The sequence below is a fragment of the Sylvia atricapilla genome, chromosome 5 (assembly GCF_009819655.1).
Source record: "Sylvia atricapilla isolate bSylAtr1 chromosome 5, bSylAtr1.pri, whole genome shotgun sequence".
In the NCBI taxonomy this organism is placed as follows: Eukaryota; Metazoa; Chordata; class Aves; order Passeriformes; family Sylviidae; genus Sylvia; species Sylvia atricapilla.
Window position 1 is genome coordinate 37,240,049 of NC_089144.1, and position 25,761 is coordinate 37,265,809.

Consider the following 25,761-nt stretch of genomic DNA (forward strand, 5'->3'; position numbering starts at 1 on the left):
GTGCTGCCACACAGCTGCTATGTGCCACAGAACCTTTTCTGGGAACCTGGCACCACCATCTCGCACAAAAATTGCCTACTGTGCTTCCGAGACACATCATCTCACTCGTTGAATCCATTTTATTTGAAGAGGGTAGTGGCAGCATAAAACTTTTATAAACAGGAATAAAACAAATTGCACAATGCATTTATCTGAGTAAGTCAACATGCCATCATTTATACGTCCTCTGGAGAGGAGGCAAATCAGACCACAAAGTCATGCATGGATTTCAGAGGAGCCCAGGCAGCTGAGAAGCCTGGCATAGGGGTGTCCAAGAGCTGTGCCCATGAGAGGGCAGTGCACCACCAGGGACATCCTGCACCCACAGACATGGCACCAGCAGGACAGTGCATCCTCAGACATGGCATCAGACACCGACCAGCTGGCCCGCTGCACCCATGGACACCACCAGTGCTTTGGAGTGTCCCTCTGGGCATGATCCCACCTTGGAAATGAAATCTCTATTCTGATCCCTGAAATGAGAAGATTTACTAGAGAAACTCTTTGATTTCACATTCTTCAGGGGGAATGTGTGTATGTGAGGGGAAACTATGAACTTTGAACCAATTTTTAACTTTCTGTACCGGTGTTGGGTAGTTTGTCCATGGTAGGATTTTTTTATTATTATTATTATCTTCAGCCTTCCACAACTTATAACACCTAGAAACTCTAAGACAGAACTAATTTACTTGACACAATTACATATCCTGGGAAGATTCATGGAGCTAAAGGGACATTAGGTCGATCTCCAGGTTACATGAGAAATCTTAAGATTCCTCTTGATTTTTTTGGTCTGGTGATCAGTCTATCAGGGATTTTTCTCGCTTTATATTTATTACCTTGTGCAGATATTGCTTTTTAAGACCAGATTTTTAAAAATTATATACTCCGGTACAAAATCTCATGTTCACAGAAAGGAAGCCCTAAATGCCTTTACGACTTATACGCATCTTCATAGAAGGCCCACCTGGACATAGCTCATTAAATCCTTCATTTTTAAATTCTTCCAACATACCTGCAATAGACTTTTTCAGCTAATGAAAATCTCTAACAGAGAAGACCATTTGACAACAGGGAAGCAGTACCTTGACAGGCAGATGATTTGTAGTACTAGGGAACCCACAAAAAATCTGGACACCAGAAGCCACGTTTCTTATATAATACCAAATGCAAAAGCACATTTTCCACAGCACTAGTTATCAGGCATGAAACAAAACAGAGGCTGTTTAAAGCCTCAGGGGTTACACTTGCCTTAGTTCACAGAGAAGTTACTGGATTTAATGCCAGACTTAGGCAGTCACACACCAGAACCATAGCAGAAGCATCCTCCTCACCCAGTGCCCAAAAAACTCCTCAGAAGGAATCAAATCCCACTGAAGACGCAATGCAGACGTTTTCTAATGACTTTCCCATTTTTGTTTATTTAATGGCACATACAGAAGCCTTAGTGAGGAAGAATCAGCAAGGAAGTGCTAAGTCAGGATTGTTCTTACAGAAGAGAAGCTGTAATTCTAAGCTTGCTTTCTAAAGCACAACAGTTTTTAAGGACTATACACACCCTTATCCAATAGACATACATTTTTCATTTTGACAAACAAGCTGTGCATCCATATCACCAAGAAGAAATGAAACCAGAAAGAACTATTCTGTCCCAGAGAACTAGACATGAAGACCAGAGTTCAGCTGCATTTCCATGAGCTTCACCTCCTTGCTTTTAGTGTCTCAAGCTGGAGAGGCGTTACGTGCCAGCTGATCCATGAACTTACCCACCACATGGACTGCTCCCTTCCTCACCTACAGCACAGAAAAGGGCTCTCTCAGGGGTTCATTAGCAAAGCCAAGTTAGGGTGCTGCACCTCCTGGAACATCTTGCACTGCTCTATCTCGGTCTGTGAGGAAACCCAGTCATCCAGTTTTGCATCCCCCACCATCCCACTGGTCGCCTCCCTCTGTGTAGAGGGATAAGCTCACAACACAGACAGCTGTCTGGAGCAGAGATGGCCTGAGCACAAGAGGCTAGAAGCAGGGTGTAAAATAAATAAAAAGAAAGCGTTTCAAGTTTTTCTAATTTAAGAAAATATTTATCAGCAGTGGATTTGGGCTTAACATTTTAGCTGACTTGTTCTTTCCCACCTTGTAATTCAATCAGCAGCTCTTTAATGAAATAACCTGAGCCCACATTTCACAATGTAGAAATTCAGGTGTTGAAGACAGTCCCTTTCTGTAATTTCATCTCTATTGAATCCTTTGAATTTATGTATGATTTTCTATCTACAATTCTGAAAGCAATCTTTAGAGTGACAAGCATCACTACAGTACTCTAAAGCAATTCTGGGCATCAGCAATTGCATTCAGAGCAACACCACATCTTAACAGACCTTCTCCCAGTGTGATCCTCATCTTAATAGCTCAGGTGCCATGGACTCCGAAAGCTGATCCCAATGCCAGTGCAGTCAGGCACAGTTCATGGTATGACCTCAGAAGCCAAGGGAAACTGTCCATTAGTGCATTTCTACTGTGAGCACTCAGCATGTTCTTCCAAAACTTGCATGTGAAAATCCATATTAAAACTCACTAGGAGCTTTCAGAGAGATTTAAGAGCCTGACAGAGGAACCAGAACCCTTGCATAAAAGAAGTCAATGAAACTAAATCAAACAGTGCTGCTTTAGAGATTGAGACAGATTATGCAGTAAAAAAAAAAAAAAAAAAAAAAAAAAAAAACAACAACCCAAAAACAAAAAAAACCAACCAAAAAAAGGCCACCAAAACAAAAAAACACAAAAAACTTCACAACACTGTTGTTGACAAAAAACTAGGCTATATACACTGCAAAATTAAAGACTATGGTAGGGTACAGTTTAAAAAAAACTCGCTAGGTTTCAGTTTTCAAGCATATCATATGGTTTTTGAAGTTGCACCCACAATCTGTCTCTTCAGTCAATTTTAAAGGAAGGGAAAAACCAAAACCAACCACCTAACTCTTACATCTTGAATACTGGTTTTGTGTCTCTCAACAAATGCCATCTGCAATTACAACACATGAGAAAAATACATCAGAAAATAAGCGTGTCACTTTTTAATGTCAGATCTATTTTATCCATTAAAAAAATAATTACTATCCACTGGAGGCTCTATTTCAAACATACAGAAAAAAACAGTAAAAAAGCAATGCAATGCATGAAAAGATCACAAACAGCAATCCAAGCAACAATATTACTGACTTCCAAGTGAAAATAAACAAACAGCCTGATTTGATTACTGGTATATATGTGGAGTGGTATACATGAGGAGCTGGAGTGGTATACAATTGAGCTGGAAAATGCTTCTGGAAGAACTATGAGCTGCAATTAGTGGGAATTATCAATACTGGTGGCATATAATAAACACATAGGAAAAAAAAGGAAAAATCTTTTTAAAGAATTAAACACAGGGAACCATAATCTTTTTAACTGACTTTCAAAAGCTTATTGACAACCAGATTTAAGAGTACAATCCCACATTAGCTAATTCAGATTCCTCCAAGGACTTCGAAAGCCAAGTAATCAGGAAAGTAAGCAAAGTTCTTTTATGTATTTTCTAACAGTAGTGTTTTCTTCCATTAGCACTATATAAAATAATAGGAAAAAAAGACCGTCATCACCTACTATACATGAGTATATTTAAAAGGGACAATTACTCTTTGCTTAAACTAAACTGAAAGAATATATAAAGAGTGTTCATTAGCATATTAGGAATGTTGAAATTCCTCAGATATATGGAAGATTCCAAAAGAGAAAGCATTTTTAAGTCTACGTACACACTAAACTTTTTCATTAAAACTGTTTTCCATTTGTTCTGCATTTTAAGTAGTCATTCATTGTCTGCTTATGAACAGTGATCAGCTTTAATTGCAGAATTCTATACAGAAAGGAAGCAAATTTAAACTGAGATCCCTTTTTTTCCCTCTACTAATTACCCGATTACATATATTTCTTTTAAAGGTAGGAAGCATCTGTCTAGTTGCCAACCCCATGCTTTCAAGCTTTGAGATCTTTTATTTCGTAAGCAGCCTCAAAAAACCTCAGTGTTAGATTCTTGTTAGAAGGCTAATCATTTCCTGAAAGAGAGTAAAAGGAAACATTCCAGGATAAAACAAGTTTAATAAAACATGCAACCTCTCCCATGCTCAGCACTCGACTCAGCTCCAGGGCTTCAGAACCAGAGCTTACAAATTCAGTGAGCCATGCTGCAGGAGGGATGCAATAGAAAGTGAAAACTATTTTATTCCCCCCTTTCCTTCCCCCCCAACATCCTGGCCCCGTGGAACTACACAATAAAGTGCATCTCTGCGCATGCACAAGACAAATCCCACATCCAGAGCAATTCTGGAAAGAATGCACAGCTTGTACTATGTCCCCCTTTAGGAATGGGTGACCTTGTAACACATTTTCAAGCACTGAGGCTTTCTGAAAGAAAGTGCTGAAATTCAGGTACCTACATCAGAAGTGCACATTATGAACAAAGATATGCAATGATCTACAAATCATTTCAATCCACAAATTCATTTCAATATTCCAGTACTGATTTTCAGGAAACAACAAATCTGAGCGAAAGGAGATTAAAGCCCTTTCAGGGATTTTAAGCCTTTAAAATCTTGCACAATGGAGTTAAACAAGGCTATGGTTTTAGCCTTCATTTTCTATCTTGTCATTTTATGTCACTGATGACCAGCCTGCAGATTTTCCAGTTATTACAGCTAAATGAAAACCTTCTGCTGTAGCTGATAATTTTAAGGCAGAACCATTATGCGTGTGTGGTGGAAGCGGGGGTGGGGGGAGCAGTGGAAAGTACAAGAGAGGAAGGCATTTATAAACCACATCACAGAACCTCAGTCCTAAAAGCCCGAACTACCAAAATAAACATTCCAGTCAGCCTCAAACACACCAATGCATGTTAAAGTGAGATTTGTGGCAGTGTAAAAACTATCTTACTCATTTCCCTGTCTGCAAATCTTGCCACTACAAAGAGCTGTTATCTAAATGCAAGCAAGCAATAAATATTCTTTCCGATTTCTACTGACATCTTGGTACATTACTCTCATTCAAGCATGACAATTTGAGGCGGAAATTATATTCGCTTCTGTACATTCTAAGAAATGCAGGACTGAAACAAACCTGGTAAAGCAGGAGAGAGCTCGTTATATCCACCAAATGAAGCATTCCGGACGAGCTTGCGGCCATCAGCTCTTGGAGAAAACACAGATGAAATCCCAGCACATGAAGAAAACCTACGTCGCACTGGACCTTCTTCCTTCATGAGTTAAGGTGTTTGTGTAAGGATTATGTTCTCTGTGAAAGCTGGTTAGCATAAGCTGCTTGGAGCAAGTGTGTTGCGGTAGCAGCCTTTTACCTCACATTCTGATGAGTAAGATACAAAAGAGGAAAAAAAAGAAACAAACGAAGGGCGCACATGAAAAATGCAGTGAAGAGACAGAGGCTGCCAAATCAGCAGCAAGCCAAGCAACACTATACTCCCCTCTTCAAAGCCCTTAGGATGCTTAAAGTGGAATGGCTTTGCTTCAGCTCCTTTTTTTCTGGGAAAAACACCACTTCTCATTTTTTACCTCAGTTTTGGTCCTACTCATTTCTAAGCACACAAAAATGGCACTTATGTTTTAAGGATTCCTTAAATCAAGTTCCTGTTAGTCTTTGAAGTCCCAAATTTATACTGCACAAAGGACAACTCATGAGCTTTGTGGCTTCCCCGTTTGATATTGTGGTATGCTATGGGAATCTGAAAAGGGAGTCAATTGTTTGCATTACGCAGCCAAGTTGAACTTTCCCATTCAGGCACTCACCAAACTAGGGTTTGTCAACTGACTGCCGTGACCTCTACATCTTCATTTCTCATTTTTCTTTAGAAGGTGAGGCAATTGCTTTTTCTTCTTAAAACTCTCCCATATTTTTATATACAAACCAACCTGACTCATGAAAGACCTGGCCTAAATAATCTCCACAAAAAATGCTTTTTATTATTAATGCACCAAGTATTTTATTCAATGAATAGAACACTTAAATGGGCCAGCTTAAATTTTAAACATTAAAAATATTCCAGTAAACTGTGCCTCAAGACTAGAAATCTGCTGGTCCAAACTCCTCCTGCTGGCACCTACTAGAATAAAGTGATATAATCTCTCCCTAACAGCTTCATCCACTGCTCATTCCACCAGCAGCCTCTTTGCCACAATGGCTAGTTTCCACAGCCACCCTCTTGCAAATGTGAAACTCCCATTTGGTGCTTCTCCGCTGGCCCCATTTTCCCATCAAACCTTACTTCTGACAAAGCAGGCTTTGAAACCTTCTTTACTGACAAACAAGACAACAGGACACCAAGAATTGCCTTAAAAATAAGAACTTGAGTTCTTACCTTACTCCATACTAGATGTCTCCTTTTCTTACAAAGTGAATCACGTGTCATAAATTAAATCAATAGTAGCATGAACGTGATTAATCCTCAAATAATACTATTTACTCCATCTCCATATACAAAGAAGTTCAGTTAACTTCCCAATATATGACAAGGTAAAAAAGATGTACCAGAAAAAAAAAAAAGATGAGGCATGGATAGCCATTAATAGAAACCATTATCTGCTATATGAAAAACACGATTCACTTAAGCACAGGGAGTAGGAAAAACTGAATAAGCATCATGTATTCAGGCCTGTCTCCATTTATCCAATGCTGTGCCTCATTTCCTTCAGCTGAAACACTTCTTGTCCAGATGTCCCAGAAGGAACAGAAAAAGCAGCTAAAAAACTAAAGGAGTGGAGTGGCAGGGCAATGAAGAGGAAATGCAAGGAGAACTAACACTACCTTTTTTTCTGTTTGGATTTTTTGTTTGTTTGTTTTGTTTTAATAAACACAGCTTCATATCACTTCTCCAAATCTGTCTTAACTACAAAATAGAGCAAATATCGTGGTCCAAATTTATTCAGACTATGCTTTTTTTTTTTTTTTTTTTTCTTTCCTCTAATTAAATTCAAGAGAAAGTTGCAGTAGAACTCCCCTTACACACAGGAGGAACTGTATCCTCTCATTACAGACCTACCTTGCCCAGTTAATGGGGCTGTAATCTCCTCTTTCAGAGTCCGGGCTGTGACCCTGCCCAGAACACTGCTGACACTGGTATCCGGTGTTTCCATGTCTCTCTGGTACTGGAACAGCTGGGTCACACAGACTAAAGGGAGGGGAGACCCCTCCATCAGACACCTGCACACCACTTGGTCTGCATCTGCCTCCAGCTGCTGGGCCCTACCTGCCAGCCCAGCAGCCTATTTGACAACTGGCCCTTCTCTGCTACCTTATGTTCACGTTACTAAGAAGTGGCTGTTATTTCCAGGGGGTTTCAGGAAACCACATAATCCTGAAGGCCTTTCCCTTAGTTCTCTCCATGCCCTCTCAGGTCCCTTGACACTGCTCATGTAGCCAAAGTGTAAACAGGAACAGATTAAAATACCTCTTTCTCCTTCCTATGCCCTTTTCTCCATTTAGAACTGAAACTGAACTCTTTGGGTAGATAAAATTAAGAATTTTAGTATGGATAATGTTACATTTCCCCTCTGAGGCTCTCTCCAGTCAAGGAAGCTGTTATCTAGCACCTTCTGCTTTAACTCAACAGCAACACAAGAGAGACAGCCTTTGAGCTTTGTACCAAAATATGACTGTCTCACCACTAAAACAGAGGAGGAAAAGAAAAAATCTAATTTAAGCTTCCTCCATCTCTTCACTCCTTCCCCCGTAAAGACAAAAAAAATCCCATAAATCCTTTTTCTTCTTCTCTTGTTCCTGAAAATAAATTCAGACAGAATAGGTCTATCAACTGAAGGAAGCAGACTTTGTGATCTTAGACTAATGTCCCAGTCAGATTGCTATCCTTTTGATATTAGTTTTGAGTGCTTTAAGAATTGATATATTCAGAAAATGTGCTCTCATGCTCAGTTTAGAAGTTCAGACAGTTTCAGATACTCATGAATAGAACTACAGCCAAGACCAATTGCATAAGTCAGACATGGAAAAAAGTCTGCAAAACCAGGAAAGTATCTGCACTTTAGCTTAAAGGCATCAGGTGAATGACACCGTGTATCTGTACATGAATATATGAGTTTTTTCCTAACAAAAGTTTAAGTCATGATAGAAGGCACTAGATCAAGTATGACACAAACAGAAAAAAAGTTTCCTGGTTTCTCTGTTTTATAAAACACCTATATCAGTAGGAAGACAAAAATCCCTACATGACTACATGAAATATTTAGTTTAAGTATCTCAGGGCAGGAGGGTGGGGGGGAGGACAAGGGGAAGAATTCATTCTCAGTCAATCTCCTTAGAGAAGGAGAACTTATTTAATGTATATATTGTCCTAAAGGACGAAATGCATTTCTCACATCTGATATAGAATCAGGGCTTCTTCAATAGTAAATAGTAAATACTGGCTGAAAAACCAATCCTCATCCCATGCTTAAGATCCTCTTCCAGGATACTGCCTGGAGCAAAATTTAAAAGCTCAGAGTACAAAACAAAGTAAAATAGAAGATATGTGGAGTTCCGACAACTTGTGAACACTTTTGACGAAGTCTGGTTTTAGTTTTAAAACACTACTCCAATGAAACAATATTTACAGATGAGAAAAACAGTCTTAACAAAAAAGACTTCTCTAAATTGTAAATGCATGAATTCAATGAAATTGAACTCAAATCAAATCTGAACTACCCAAATGGGGAATTTTCACTATAATAATCGTTTTCATAGAGATTTCAGAAGTTTAGAATTACTAACACATTCTACAAACTGATACTGATGAAGTAATACAACTAAGACTAAGACTATGTCTAGTACTGCAAAGTAAAAGAAATAATACTTTTTCCCTTACAGGTACCCAAGGAAAAATCAAAATCTTAAAACAAAGCTCTGTGAAAGCTAGAGAAAAAAGGAAGAGGAAGAAAAGCTTGGTGTAGTAAAGGAAGGCAGAAGCTTTACAGACTTGCCCTGCAGTTTTGACAGTAATTTACCCTGACATTTCAACATCACTACCTTTTCCAGTAGAATTCTCCCCCCAGTCCATGAAAAGGTCATAAATAATTCTCTACATGCAGTATAAACACACTCTGCAGCATGCAGAAAATAGAAAAAAAAAAAACAGCTAGACTATCATACCTATGAAGGTTTTATCCAACACCAGATTTTCACATGTGGAGTTGAAGCAAAGTGGTTTTTTTTCCTATTTAATAAAAAGGGTATTAAAGATATACTTGCCTTCGGCACTGATATTTGATTCAGAAAAAAATTATACCTAAACCATAAGGCTACAAGTTGGAGAGTAGCTGAGAGATGCAAATTTCTTTCACCAAATATTCTTCTGTTCTCAGGTATTTCCAAGTCCAGTGCAGTTTACCTGAGGAGTAATTCCAGAGGTAAGCCTGAGAGTGGTGATGAATGACCACCAAGGCTCCCAATGACTGCTGGCAACTGTACTTGGCTGCACCTCCTCACTTCCCAAGAGCCTGCTGAGCTCCTCCCACACAGAGTAAATAGCTTTGCTCACTGCTCAGGTTTCAACATTCAACATTGTCATCTCAACACTTAAAAAATTCTCAAAGTCATGGCTCAGGCTCAAGTAGGCCAGTCCTGCAGAGACTGTTATGAAGAAAAAGAACTCTCTTTGAGATGTTTCACAGCAATCAGCCCTGCTGTACCTTTTAAGCCCAGTACCACACTTTCATAAAGCTATAACCCACACAGAAAGCAGTATATGCAATTTACCCAAGCCACAAATACAGGGTGGAGTAGCATTTCAGAAATAGCAAGTTCTAATAAGCGCAATGACTTGCAGAGAGGAATGTGCCCAAGTACGCATGACAGTAAGAAAGCAGGAGGTCAGGATGGTGTATTCAGGAGACTAACCACACACAGCAGAACTTGAAATATTTTACAAGAAATTCAGTTTTATAACACAGACAAAGGTCAGATTATTTAGGGCTCAAGCTCCTTTCTCCTATTGTGACTACAGCCTCACTCACATCCCATTTAAGACAAGCATCACTAAAGCTACTCCAAATAAGTTACAGTTTTGTGGAACTGAGGCTTCACTTCCTCACTCTGTCAAAAAACTGAAAAGTGACCACCCATGTCTCTAGGCTCAGGACCCTGCAGCAGGAAAATAGGCATTAATCCAACACCACCTAAAGAACAACCAGTGCCCATGGCTCCCACACACTGTTGATTCCAAAATACTTCCTCATCATCAAAAGCATGGCAAGACAAATTAAAATACCTAGTAAGAAAACAACAACAAAGACCAAGAGTCTCCAAGCATGAGGGCTTGTAAGGTTTTAGAAAGAATTCTTATGTGACAGGAGAAAGCAAAAGTGTTAACATTTTTCTAAGACATTAAATGCATTTACTCTGCAGAGAAGGTGCCTTACTTCAGAAGCAACACTTACTGTCAATATTGAAGCATTAAGAAAAAACCTTTTTGGAGAGCCTCAAGTAGACCTTTAACAGTTTCTTCTTTAGCAGTGAGACAATGAGACAGACTTATGGGAAGATGAAGTAACAAAGCATGACACGCTTAGCAATAAATTGTTCTTACTTTGTCAAGATACTAAGTTATTTAGGCATTCTTCAGTTTCTCTATCCAAAGAGCAGATATAGTGAAGGTAAACAGGAGATTGCATGAAATTACTTCCATGACTAGGTCTGCCTACACGCAGAAAGTAAACTCACAGGAAAGGTGAGAAGAAAACCAGAAATTACTATTAAAGATGAAATATAACTCTACTCTCCAGGAAACAGCTTCGTTTGGAACAAGATAGATTGGCAAGATTTTGCCATCTGCGAGCCAAATATTATTATCAAAAAGAATTACTAACACACTGAAAGCATTAGCTGGAAAAAAAAAATAACAGCACAAACTGGCATTTAAGCAGTGATCACTCCCAGTGGCATTACAGCCTAGCCTGTGCTCAATGCATCCATCTGCTGTAATTATGGGCAGTGGAATTTCTGTCCCCAGCTCCAAGGCAGTTGCCCTTTGCTGTGGCTTCAGCCCCATGCATACATATGAAAGAACAGGTTGTTGTGACCCCTTGGCAGAAATGTGCCCAGAGCACCACAGCCAAGTGCCCGTCTCAGGTAGAGCTGCTCATTCTTTGAAAAGGCTTCGAGTTCACTGTCATGGCATTGCATCTTTCCTTCTATTGGTCTGCATGAATTTGTCTTCCACTGACAGCTGGTTAAGAGGAGATGCACTGCTGTATCTCCAGGGCTTCTTGCACGCTGACCACCAGGAACCCGAAACAGGGATGACGAGTCAGGAGCTCCAAGACCTTTGTTACTGCCCAGTGAAACAAACTGTGCTCCTGTTGTCATCTGAGCAAAACTGAAATAAATGTTTTTTTAAAGCTGCCGGTTGCACAGGTTGAAACAAATCAGCTTTAACTTGGGTACACAGTCAGTAGCATCTGAGTTTGATATTTGCTGGGTCATTAAGACTCCAAAAGCATCTCATCCCTTCAACAGCTAATAAGTCTTCTTTAGGACCTACAGCTTGAAAACACCTATTCTTCGCTTTCCACCTTCTCTCACATACCAAAATAGTTGAATTCCTATTTTCTCAAAAAATGCAGCAGCCTGTGGACTAAAATCCCAGCACTACCATATCCTTTAAATGTTTCCTCTCAAGTTGTTTAAAGTACAAGCTCAGCACAGACAAAAATGCCCTCACTCTTCCCAAAATCATCTTCACTTTCTTCCATTTAATGGTGATCATCATCACTGGCATACATGTAATTTTGTTTCCACTGTCAACCCTCCCTCTGCATCTAAGCCACTTCTGCTTCTCAGTCACGTAACACAATATATTTTTAATGGCATTGCAAATTGAATTAACAACTACTGCTTTGCTGGAAAAGAAAGGCAGACCCTGTTTCTTATCTCCTGTCAGCCTCCTTCTGGGCACACATCCCACAAGGACACACTCACATTTTCACATTTTCACCTCATTCTCATCTCACTGCTGTTTTGATAAAAACAGGAAAAATACAGAAAAGTCTGACATTTTCAAGCATTCTATTCCAGAATTTTTAATAATACTATCTTAACTAGATTCTTCTATTTACCACAAATATTGCTATTTAAGCATCTATGCTGTCTTCATAAAGTTTGAAATATGTTTTAAGAAAATATTTTAAAGTTAAAAACATTATCATTTATTACCAGACTGCTGATTTTCATAAATTTTATGTGATCACTATTTCTGCACTAATTAATTTTATCAAAGAAATAAATCAGTATGCCTGAGTTAATAAGATTTACAAGAATTCAACTTACCAGGGATAATTTGACATAAAAAGACAACATCAGCAAGCAAAAGTAAGCTTCATAGAAGTTTAATTGTTCATTAATAGCTAATAACGTTTTTAACCACTGAATGCAATACAGAAAACGAGCTAAATTAGCATCATACTATCTGTGTGTCAGCTGCTAAAATTGAAAGATGATTTAGCAATATTAACATCTATACACACTACACTTAAAAATAAATGGTCTTGGTGAGTTGCAAGGCCATGCTGCCCACTAGAGCCCAAAGACGCACCATACCACAAACATAAGCAAAGCTTCACAGATAAAGCTGACCCCTCAAGCTCATTCAACTTTCCATCAAAAGGCTACTGAATTATTTAGGTCCTGTTCCAAGTCTGACAAGTCAAAATATTGAGCAAAAAGCATAGTATAATCCTCTAGTAAGTTCAAGACACATTAATTGTAGGTTTATGATCAGGACTAGGCTATTCTGGCACTCTAGCTAACTACTTGATGGGGAAGGCAGGAATAAATTAAGTTCACAAAAACTAAAATTAAAAGCCCATCTCAGGATCAATGCTATATTATGGCTGAGTTAGTGTTTGGCCACTAAAATTCTAAACTTTCTACATAAACAAGTTAAAATAATATGGAAAAAATCTCCACCATCTTTTTTAAAAATACATTTCTATCAAACAACCTTGCTAAAGCTTTCTGTGGAAGTGAGTGTGACCTTCACACCTACACATGCAATCTGTAGCCTAACAGGTAAGCTACTTCAGTCTCAGAATAAAGGACAGTGTAAGTTCAAGGATCTTAAAAATATTTTGTAAAACAGTGCAAAGATCATGTAGAAGAGTGACATTTTAAATAGACTTTTGCTGCACAATTACCAGACAATGCTGCCACATCAGTTTGTACAAATCTGTTTGGACTCCAAGAAGACTACTCCCATCTCTGTCTCAGACAACATACTAAGCTCCATCTCACAAGAGTGACAGGAGTGAGCGAGGAGGAAGGCATGTTTTAGATTAAGCAACTAAGTACAGGAAAATAGAAGCTTTCTGAAATCCAGAGCTATGATCAGAAATAAAACCACAGTATTTATACACAGCAGCACCTAAATGATAAAATACATACCACTTACAACTTTACATTGACATATTACATGTTTCTCTTTGTTCCATACAGGAAGCCAGTGGCTCAAACTGATGTTAAATGTTTATCTCTGTACCTCACAGTAAGACTCATGTAGTTTTAACCATATTTGTAACACTTGTCATTAGGATCTTACTTAAAACACAAGCAGATGACAGACATTAAACTTGTTCCAGTAGATTTTCCAAAAAATGGTCACTGAGCATGTCTGTCCGTAGACAGCCACCGTGGTTGTTTCCACGTTACCACCAAAGTTGGTGCTGCTCACCAAAGAGCCCCATCACAGGCTTTGTTCCATTCCCACCCATCTGGTTTTGAGCTACAAGTTCTATGCCAAAGTGGCCTTGCAACACAGGTGCTTTTTATTCAGGCAGCAGGAAATAACCTAGGTAAAAGTGGCCAAATAGCATTGCACAACATCCAATTGACCAGCAGCAAAAGCAAAGTACCTGTGTCACAGTTCTCCCTTACATATATTTAATCAGTTCTTTGTAGATGGTATCACACATTTTTCTGGTTTGATTCTCTGTTACTCTGTGCCTAGCATGATATTGAATTGTTTACTTACATTACTCATCTCCTAAGGATGACTTCAGGTGTCAGTGACTGAAAGTATTGCCATTTAGTTCCTTGTAAATGCCTTCAAATTCTGTATCTAAACATGTCATAACCTCATTCTATTGTACCACAGGACACATCATAAAGATCTTGGTTAACTGGATTGCAGTTACAACAGTAAGCCTCAAGTACTCCATCACATTAATCTCTGTTCTACTTCATATTTTTCAGACTTCCACTACATCATTTTTTCTCCAGTGTAATAAGCTCACATTTTCACCAGCACTGTAATTTTGCCATAGGAAAGACTACCATCGAATATTCACCCAATTTTTAAATGTTGATCAACCCACTCCATAAAGATCACCTTCCAAGCTGTAGATAGGCTGCAAGACAGTAATTGTGGGTTGTGAAGCCTAGTCCACATTGTACCATCTCTCTACTAAAATTGAATGCAAGCCAAGTTTCTTGTTTCATGAAAGTACAGCCTTATATTTAGTAATTGTCCTGGAAAACTAAGTCAGTGATGACTGATGCTAAAAAAAAAGGCACTAATACATTTAATTGGTCTACATTCATTTATAAGGCCTGAAATGTTCAGAAGAAAAAAATTCTGCAGAGAAAACTTAGTATCTACAAAGAGCTTGACGTAGGACAATCAAGTCTTAGTGCTTTTCAGGCCCACTTTAATGATTTTCCTATGAGTGAAAGCCGTGAATTAACACAACAGCTTTACTTTATAACTTAGTGAGAATATCAATATTAAAAGGAAGAATTTATTAGAATATTTAAATACACTTACATAACTCCAGCGTTTGTCTAGTAAAAAATACAACACAGTACAGAGAGAAAATAACCAAAAGTTCTTTCAACATAATAAAAATTACAAACCAGTTATATTTATATTATACAGAAAATATTTCCAGACTAAGCTTGACATAAGCCAGAGGACACCAAGTGCTGTTCCAGTGAGTTAACACCAAGAATTAGGAAATACTTGAAGTTAGCTGTGTGTAGTACCAAAAATACTACCATAATAACTTTAGAACACACTAGAATACTAAATACTACCAGATTCAGCACAGTAACAACTGTCTTTGTTTCAAAGTTTTGTCTAATAGACCTGAATGGGAAAACAGAGTATTATTCAAAGGTACCTAAGACACTGCCTTTATTGCTCTGAAACACTAGTTATCATTACTTTGACAAATCAAGCTGTGGCAGTTAGGGAGACTCATACCAAAACCAGCGAAAAATATAAAACCATGTCAGGAACACTACACATGAAAAAAAAACTGAAGGAAGAATGGATGACTAGCATGGCTGCCAATAGTAAAAGTTAAGAGATTATTAATTTTAAAAGCCTGAAATTTTCACTAAGAACTTCACACACCCCAAGAAAGATGTCAAATGATTTCGTAAGCAATAAATGCAAGTAGCTTCAAATGCAAATAAGCACAAAGACAGCATCTATTGCTTTTTTTTTTGTTAGTTTCTTTAATGTCTATGAGCATGTCAGGTCTACTAATGAGTTTCACTTTCCATCCAGTCAGTTCTCATGGATCCAGAGTTTGTTTACAACAGGTTTAAGCAAGGTAAAGGGACCACTTGAAAGTTGGCAAAAAATAGTGTTGAGACTTTTCTTTTCCTTTTTTTTTTTTTTTTTTTTTTTTTTTTTTTTTTTTTTTTTTTTTTTAAGAGAAAGGTCTTCCAGTAGAAGTAATTGAAGTATCTCTCCACAAAAGTTCCACTTATGGTACATCATAACACTGCTGCATAAAGACACAACTTGAATACTGAGAAAAGAATGTTACCATGGGTTTTACAAGACTGCACATAAATATTCATTTACCATCATGTGGACTATTCTCCCATTAAATAAATCAAAGCACGCCTTAATAAACTAGTGCATCATATAATGCATTTTTTCCTGCTTCAGATTAACACATAAAGATACAAATAATTCCATACAAAATTGCAACATGCTTTTTTCCTTACCTCTTTATTGTAAAACAGTGATTTTTGAACCAATATTTGGGACAGATAATTAATGTCAGAATTTAAGTTCTTTAAAACCTCAGTAAAAAATAACTTTGTCTTACCATGAGTATGGGCAGTTCCTGGACTGAGACATGGTTGGAGTAACTCTTTGGTTGGAGTAAAATAGGCTTCTTTCCCCTGGTGCTGGTTCATTTTTCCTGGAGTTATTGGGTGTTCATCACTGTTTGTTATCACTGCTGAAATACAAAATGGATGCTCATTCAATGATGTTATGTGCTTGTGCACAGAATTGTATTAAGAACTTCACTCCTACTTATGAAACTGTATGTTACACCACTGCTCTGTTGTGTAACATTTCATTCTAAAAACAGAGGTTTTCAAACATGATATTTGCTTTGGAGAGGATGACAGAAACAAGCCAGTAAGACTGGTCTAAGACATGAGGCAAAAGATGGAAACAAAAATTAGCACGAGGTTGGAATGGCTGATATTCAATACAGCTACAGCACTCAGCTGTTGATTATTTTCTGAAATAGTTCTTTTTTTTGCCACTTCCACAATAGCTTTTGGTTTAACTAGCCACAACTCAGACAACCCATGAAACAGCTTACCAGATCAAGCTGTACCAAAATCCCAAAAAGCTAAGAGCAGTGTCTGTATATACATGACAAGAAGCAAATCTTAGCAATCCATATCATGTACAAATTCTGTCAAGGCAAAGGATTAAAGCAGAAGCATTACTTTCCTTGAACCTCATCAGTTTGCAAGACTTGTCTGGTGTCTTCTTATCTATTTTTAGGATCACCTGGCTAGCCATTCTGTTTTATAGTTTCTGTACATCTTATTAAGTGGCACAACAAAACTGTACCTTTTTTCATAGCTAAAGAATGCCTGTCCTCTGTAACACCTGTTGTGGAAAAGCAGATATACTGACAATGTGTTCAGAGAGGGAAACAAGCAATATTTACTAAAGAAAAGACTGGAACTTACAACACTGATGATTTTAAGAGTTCCCAAGCTTTCCTTAAAAGTTCAGCAGAAGATTTGAGTCAAACCAAACAAGTTCTATTCTCTGGATGGACTCTGCAAAGTACAAAGGCCTTCTTAGCTTTATCACTACTCTTATTACAGTAGTGGAAACATTTTGCAGCAAAACCTGGAATGAACACAAAGCAGTATGAAAAAATAAAAAGGTGCTTGAGTGTCCAGAGAAGGGCAAGAAAGACAGTGAAGGGTCTGGAGTACACGTCTGATGAGGATGGCTGAGGGAGAGGAGGTTGTTTAGCCTGAAGAAAAGGGGATTCAGGGTAAACTTTACTGCTCTCTACAACTACCTGAAAGGTAGCTTCTCCCACATAACAAGTGATAGGACAAGAGGAAACAGCCTCAAGTTGTGGCATGAGAGGTTTAGATTGGATATTAGAAAAATTTCTTCACCACAAGGCTTCTCAAGCATTGGAGGAGGCAGCCCAGGGAACTGTCACCAATCCTAGAGGTATTTAAAAGATACATAGATGTGGCACCTGGGGACATGGTTTAATGGTGGACTTAGCAATGCTGAGTTAACAGTTGGACTTGATGATTCTAAAATGTGTTTTCCATTCTAAATGATCCTATGAAGAACGCAAGGATTGCAGTACATCCACCTGTACTATAATTCTACAAGAAATAAGCCACCTAAAGCTCTGTTCCAGACCAACTATACCCTATGTGAGCTGCTGCTGAGAAAAAATACGTGAAGAAATTGACATGGGAGGCAATGAGCTCATTTACAAGCTAATTTGACAGAATTCAAGTCTATCAGTGCCAGACGGCCAGTATTTCAAAGTCTTGTCTGATTTGGATCTTGTTGTACCAAACTAGCTGTTTATTGTTCTGCAACTACAAGCAAGGGAAAGTGGGGAGCAGGGCAGCTGCCAAAGTCTTGGGAAGGGACTGTACAGCAGAAGGTTGTGTACGTGAAAATAAAAGAGGGGTAAGAAAACAGCTGCTTCACAGGTTTGCACAAAATGGGTCACTGCAAGAAGACTGAGCTATACTTGTTTAAAGATTTAAGGTGTACAGTGCACTGAAGGAGGACCAACTTCAGCCAGCTAGCCAAAAACTCCTTTTGATGAACCACTGGGCACTCAGCTTCTGCAGGGATGGGATTTCTCAGCGTAATGTGCTCTGCAGGTGCCCCCACCAGCCCCATGCCACTGCAGCAGGCGATGCCATGGGCTCCACAGCAGGAATTGCACTAGCAACCATCTCCTGAGTAACCTGTGCAAAAAGCTTGTTTGTGAATGGGCAGCATGCAGCACTGCTAACTCTTTTTTAAGCTTTAAGTTTTGGGAATGCCAAGGTAAAGCTGTCACAATGCAGTAATTTCTCAGGCAGTACTTGTCAGTAGCCCTGAGCATAAGCAAGCTCTGCACATGAGTGTTACTAAAGCATAAGGTACATTCAGCAGTTGTGACTCAGTCACACAAACAGGACTAGAAGTTTCAAGCTCACTGTAAAATTTATATTTCTTCATCAGGAGTCAATTAGATCCTGCAACAACTCCTAGAACTGTCAGAAAGGCTCTTTTCCTACCAAACAGAGTTTATGTATCACCTAATACAGAATATCATGTGGCAAGCACTTCACATGCCTGGAGATTCAAGGGAAACTTCTTAAACCAAGAGGGTTTTTGAGAAATTCCATCTATAAAGCTGAAGAATGATTGGCAGGAGAGGTTTTAAATCTCCTTTTTATACAAAGTATCTAAACAAAATGTACATAAAGTACTAAACAAGGGGGAAATAAATCAGTCAACAATATAACTATTTATCCACACCAAAGCAGCCACTAGGACAAAGCTGTCCCCCCTCCTGCAAAATGCCTCATCCTAATGCCAAGATATTTGCTCTGAGGTGAGGGAGAAGACAAGGCTTTATTTTAGAGAAAAAACAACAAATAGTAAACATCAAAGCCCCCTTGTGACTCTCTAGAGGGTACATTTCAATGCCAACAGAACTGCTGTGGGTTGAGAAAGCATGCTGAGGTAAATCAAATTACTAATATAAAAGTTTGTCTGTGCAATTCATGCCTTAGAAGGAACATCAATTGGAGTCTTTACAGCAAATTTATTTCAGGTAAAGCTATAAAAAAAAGTGAAGTGTCAGATTCCCACTTCTGTTTCTATAACGAATCTGTGAAAGTGCCTACACCACTGAAAATAGCACAAGGACATCATATACAGGAACAGGTTTATTACAATTCAATTCAACATTGTTTTTTAATGTCTATAATTAGCATATCAGCTAAGACCACAGCTTCTGCACAGATCTCTCATAGAAAAAAGAAACAATTTGTGCCTGCACCTTTCTTTTTCCCACATACACAAACTCTAAATCCCAGGCAAAATTACTCTACCAATCATACTACCATAATAACACCCACAAACCAATGGCACCGGTAAGTCTTCGACTGCATGTAAGCACATACATCTGAAGTTTTCCCTAGCACCTCACCAGATCCAATCCTGAAGAACTACTATATATATAAAAATGTTCAATTCTGAATATGTGAAATTACTGAAATTAAGGGAACCACACACAGCACTAAAAATGGACAAGCTCAAAAATAAAAAAACTGTTTCTGAGCCATTATTTCCATGTCTTTAGTATGCTACAACAGCATTTAAAAGTTTCATTTCAAACTGATAAAAACAGCTTTTTCTCTTCCAGATAAATAATATAAAAGATTTTTTCCCCTGGCTACGACTGGGAGAGGTGAAGAATAAACTTTTCCCACTAAAAAAATAAAGGCTATGGTAGGGAAACATTTGGATGAGTGGTATGCCAGGCAAAATAGTTTTCCAACAGCAAATTTTCACCACACTTCAACTTCTCAATTATGGTACAGGAGAAAATCTAGTACTTATTCCAGCAACTATATGGAAAGATATATGCTAACTGTTATGGACATATGTGCAAACATAATGTAGGAGAGAGGAGTTACTTACCTGCTTGTCCAGGAGAGTCTCTGATCTCACCATAATGCTGTGTACACATACAGTTGAGCAATGAAGAACAGCAAACATAAAAATCCAGGCCAGGAAGAAGCAAGTGCACAAAAAGCAGCAGCAGCAGCGGGAAAGAAGGACAATGAAAACAGTGTTAGTTCATAACTAAAATACAACATGCACCTCAATGCCAAAGGCAAGACCTCAAGAGACTCCACAGTACAGAAAAGTTGAAGCAACAAATCTGACAAATATACTTATAGAAAAGCCATTATTAGAAGCCATCATTAGTAAACAGCAACTGTCTCAAACCACTTCTTCTGAGTGGAAACTCTCCAGCAGCAATTTAGTGCTCATATGACTTGATACACAGCATTTTTAAAGGAATTTTAAGCTGGAGTGGTTTCAAAAGACTGAAGCTCTGAAGCAAGCTGAAATAACACAAAATGTTTCCAAAACCACTCCACTTTCAGAGAAGCATTTCAGAAAGAAAGGAAAAAAAAACCACCTTTAAAGCCCTAAGTAACGTGCAAGCACCTACTAATGCTAGATCCAAGCCTAACTGCTTCTGTATACAAACACAGACTTTGAAGGCACAGATTCAGTTAATCTACAAACACAGGTAACATTTGAAATAGCTTAGGATGCAAGACAAACAGTGCAGTTTTAAATTTAAGAGGATATTTTATGTCTAAGTATTTCCATAGAACCAAGTTGCATAAAATTTCTCTCCCACTGAAGGTATCAAATATAGGCACTAAAGGAGGGTAACTACGCAGTAACAGCCTGTATGCCTTTCTGGTATCTGATCTGAAATCTTTTTTAAATCCTTGCTAATCAAGACCACAATCAAGGCTAAGATACCACTTTGCTCAGTCACATACAGATAAAAGGCAAATTCCACTTAGGCCTTTAAGGATTTACTACATTTGAAATCTGTGAATAATAGAAATGGAGAAAACAAGAATACTGATCAGAATGAACATTCCCTTCTTAAAAAAATAAATCCAAACATGACATATATTCTCTCTTGCAAAAAAAAACTTGTGCTCCATAAAGCAGCTAAATCCGTGCTCTACTTTAAAGAGGATCCAATCTTGCCTTTCTTATCAGGACTTAAAAGAAGGAAATGTAAAAAAGAAAAATCATAATCAAAATCTTTGCAAGCAGCAATCTTTTCTGGCACTGCTTACCTCAAAACACTGATTTTTTTTTTTATCCCTCACATCTGCCTAAGGGTGTTAAATTGTAAATTGACAGTGCAATGTGCAAATGCAAAGTACTGCAATGAATAGACAGCAATTGCAGTACACATCATTGGAAAGGTGAGGGAATCCTCCTTTGATAATTCTGCACTTTCTGGAACAGGACTTTACTGAAAAGAAAAATACTGAAATAAAATACAAATATAAGCACACTTGGCAAATAATCTTTTATTTCTGCCAGAGACTAAATTCAGGTCAAAGAGTGAAACTCATGTACTTACTAGACAAGTTTGGGTAGTGGTACATGAAATGTATTCAAGAATTCAATGGCTTTCAAAGCAAAGTGTTTATTCTTAATGTACAGATAACATACTGCAGACTAGGAAACAGTTTATGTTCAGATTGGAACCTCCTACCCTATGCTGATTTTAGGTTCAAGAGAATGGTGGCTGACAAGAGAACAAGAAGCCTGCAGAAACTCTAGAGGTCCAGACACTGACTGAAGGACTGGGAGCACCGCTATTCAGCACCGGGCTGCTTTATTTGTCACTGGCAGCTGGAAAGCAAGAGAACAGAACTGGAAAAAAATACACTGTAAACAGACACACAGGATCAGCAGTACCTGAGACTCAGCCAGAAGCTCACTCGCACTTATGTGTGGAAGAAATAAGAATGAAGAAAAGGCACCGCAGCAGCTCCTGTCTCCCTGCCCGCCCTGCAAGCAGCCCTGGCCAAGATACAATATTAACCAGAGAGCAGGGCAGCCCGTCACCCGAGATGACGATGCAGGGGCTTTTCATGTAAATATTTTAGCATTGCATGGTTAATCCTATGAACTGGTACAAACAGCTCCTATGCCAGAGGCTGAAACACAAGCCTGTCTAACCCTATCCTTGATCTTTTCCAATTGACATTCTGTTTACACTCTAAACTCCCTCTGTTGCTGGTCAACCCCTCTCCTCATCAGAGGTATTTGGGTCTCTGTTTTTACCTAAAACTTACAAAACATACATTTCTAAACACTGGTGCGAGATGTTAAGGTACTGAAATGAGGCCGTTCTGGCCAAAAAGACCTTTTCGTTTTCCAACAGCTTACTGCACCTCTATCATCTGCAAGTCATACCACTGCAGACTGAGACTCCAAACAACTAAGGGAACAAAACATGACAGTTTTACTACTTCGGTGTTTCCTCTGAAAAAAATGCTCTCAGGAAATTCCTGTCCATCACCACCCACAGCTCTTTTTCTAAATTTACAAAATTAAGAGAAACATACCCATACTCCCAGAGACACAGATTACCCTGGTTTTCACATTATATAATTTATAACTTTGACTACAGAACAAGTGCTTTGTCAGGTTCTCAACACCATGTGATCGATTTCATTTCTACAGAGGAACAATTACTTTAAAATGTTGCTACCAAAATATATGAAGCCTAGTCCTCCTCCCAGTAAAGTTTTTGACTAAGACTTAGAAGTAAAACCAGCAATATAAGGCACCACATGAGACAGCAGCTATAATTGTTTTTACACAAAGACAGCTCACGTGCTTCAAAAAAGCACTATTTTTAGATGTTCATTTCTCAGAAATAAAGCTTATAACGACTGCTACTAAACCTTAAGTTATATCTGCCAAGTTCTTCCAAAAAACAAAATCCTTTTGCTGAATATTAGGGTAAAAGCAAAAGCATGTCACACTACCATGTCTGAATCTTATATTACAAAAGTTTTTTAAAAACACAGTTTTTAATATCAAAACATACAGCTAAATTTTTAATAGTTTAAGTGAACATTCTAAAGCCAAGTTTGAGTTTTTATTTTGCTGAAGACAGACTTTCCCTGAAGGCAGTCTCTGATATGTGTAAACCATTAAAATTAATCCAGTTAGATTTAAATTCAGGACCACTGACCCAACCTACTAATCTGATCAATAAAAAGGACCTCTATTCAATGCTTCAAGGGAAAAAGGTGCTTTTATGTCTGTTGATGTATTAAGTAGCAAGGACTAACACTGACTGTACAAGTTATATCACAGGCAAGTTATTTATTAAATATATGCCATAGCAAAAGTTAGAAGTGATTAAAAATTACTAAAATAAAATATTTCAAAAAAAGAATGGTTTATACCATACATTTCCATGTAATATTTTAAGTTCTGGGGTAGTGAGACTTGATTAAATTTTTATTTTTATTATTAATTTTTATTGTTTTATAAAAAAGTAGACAAACCCGTTCTCAAAAAAGAACTCAAAGCATCTATTATTTTGCATTCTTTTAATGGTGTCAGACTACAAAAATAGTTTGCTGAGCTGTCACAGCCTTTGTCTTCAAATTTACTTTCAGTATATATCAATGTAATTGTTAGACAGGAAGAGCATTTAATATAAGACTTTTCCATATAGCCATTCTGGAAAGCAAAGAGCACAGCACTAAAGTCTGTGATCTCCTCATCTTTTGTTCTTTTATAAGCAAGGCAAAAAAGCAAATTAGAAAGCTGACAGCTCTAAGAAAGGTTTTTTTTCAGATACCTCCAAGAAAGACCCCAAAGGACTTAAAAGCAGAGGAAAGAATTGATCAGTATTCCTCATGCACAGTGCAACATAATATTTCATTAATTTTGTCATGACAATGGAATTAAAAAAAAAAAAAACCAAAAAAAACCAGATTGCACCTAAAAGACTGAAATACTGAAAAATGTTCAACGTAATTTCAAAAAATTTACATTTCTAGGAAGTGTCAGGATTTGCACTGACTAAAGGACTTCAAAACTACTGGGTCAATATCTCTTAAAATACATATGGTATTTCTAATATTTAGTTTTCACTTTTTTTTTTTACTATGATATACACTACTAGGCTGTGTATTAGATTATGATATAAGCTTTTAAAAACATTTTTAACACTTGTAGTGAAACACACAAAACTTGACATTGTAACTGCAATTTAGACAGACAATTACTCCACTGGCTAATATTTTAATAAGAAATGCTTAAAGTAGCCTATTACAATATACCATCAGTTAAAAAATATTATTTTGAGATGACACTTTATAAGCACATAGGATGAAAAGCAATCTCTCCTTAAACTTAGCATTCTTCTAAAGGAGTCTTGGTAAAACAGAGACTTATTTTGAGGTACCTTCTTATGACCATGCTATTCTGAAGGCATGTCACAAGCACATTTTGTGTTAGTTTGAAGTGTTTTGTAAACTGGTACTTTTATACTTTGAAGAAATAAGGAGCACAGCAACTAACTGACAGCATTTTTTTTTAATGAAAATACCCTACTGCACAGTTGACACTCAGCATGCTGCATCTGGGATATAAATGCATGGGCCATGCAGGAAACCAATGAATTTGTTCATTAGGGAAAAAAGCTAAGAATTTTCTTAATGCACTGCAAAACAGTTTGTCTCCAAACCCACCACTTAAGATAAAAACAATAATAAAGCATTTGAACAAATTAATAGGTCCATGTAGTAGTTGACTATCACAAATACAGTTTATCAGTAACGAGGTGTTAAATTTGACGTTGACCTCAGTTACAGAGAAACACACCCTACTTTGCTTTTGGGGGACAGTGCTTTGGAAACTATAAAACATTTCCTGCTTCAGCTATTCAAGCACTTCTACATGACACAGCTTGTGGAAAAACTAAACTCTTAAATAATTTCAACACTGATGATGAAGCACAATAGCACTCACTAGCCTTTCCTGGTTTTAATTGTGCTTAGAAAATTTTTAATTGTGCCTCAGAAATTTTATAGACAGATTATCAACTCTTACACCGCAGATTACTCTGGTAACATGTAATTATCACTTCTGTCTTTTCTTTCTCATTCCACCAAGAACCACATTATTTTTTCTGTTGTCCATAGTCACTAACTAGTAAAGTGCCAATTAGACTGAGAGGAATACCTTTTCCCTTTGGGACTCTGAGACAAAACCCAAAAATCAAATCCAAAATCCGAAAGCTTTTTGACATTCAACCATCCCGCCATGAGAATCTAGTAAATGATACACGATACTACATGATATTCCAAATGCATTGACCAGAAAAATATCAATTCAAACCAAAAGTGAACAAATTCAAGTCATTTGATCCTCTCCCTGCAAAAGCATCTTCACATTCACCTCATTACAAAAAGGCACACTTAAGTTACTCACTGGATTTCTATCCAGCTCCCCATCAACTAAAATGTTCTCCATGTCGAAAGGGCCTGTTCTCTGACTCTATCGGTTAGAGTTCTTCCATCCTGCTGCTCGAGATCCTAGAGGGGAAAAGAAAAATTTAATAATTTAATTCCAAAGGCTGAAATTCAATAGAAAGCTACCCTTTCTCTCCCCTCTGTTTTAAGAGGCTACATAGTATATGATAACCTCTATATGGTAACCTCTGCGTTTTACCTTGCAAAACATGAACATTTACCCAGAGAAATCAACTTAGGAATGGAGAGAATAGTTTGAGATACTCA

General features: G+C 37.8%; 1 protein-coding gene across 6 annotated transcripts in view; it reads right to left on the reverse strand.

The window, feature by feature from the left end:
- The window catches only part of OSBPL8 (oxysterol binding protein like 8), an 83,921-nt gene that overhangs the window by 29,891 nt on the left and 28,269 nt on the right, over positions 1-25,761 (reverse strand). For 2 of the 6 annotated variants that reach the window (XM_066319200.1, XM_066319201.1), the window contains exons 2-4: positions 25,454-25,557; positions 20,084-20,120; positions 16,194-16,328 (exon numbers count right to left, since the gene is read on the reverse strand). In XM_066319200.1, coding sequence (XP_066175297.1) covers positions 16,194-16,328; positions 20,084-20,120; positions 25,454-25,495 — 214 coding nt within the window. In that variant the 5' untranslated portion in view covers positions 25,496-25,557. Of the gene's footprint in view, positions 1-5,193; positions 5,453-16,193; positions 16,329-17,082; positions 17,176-20,083; positions 20,121-25,453; positions 25,558-25,761 lie in introns of those variants that run through there. The other 4 variants (XM_066319205.1, XM_066319204.1, XM_066319203.1 and 1 more) reach the window with 4 other exon arrangements.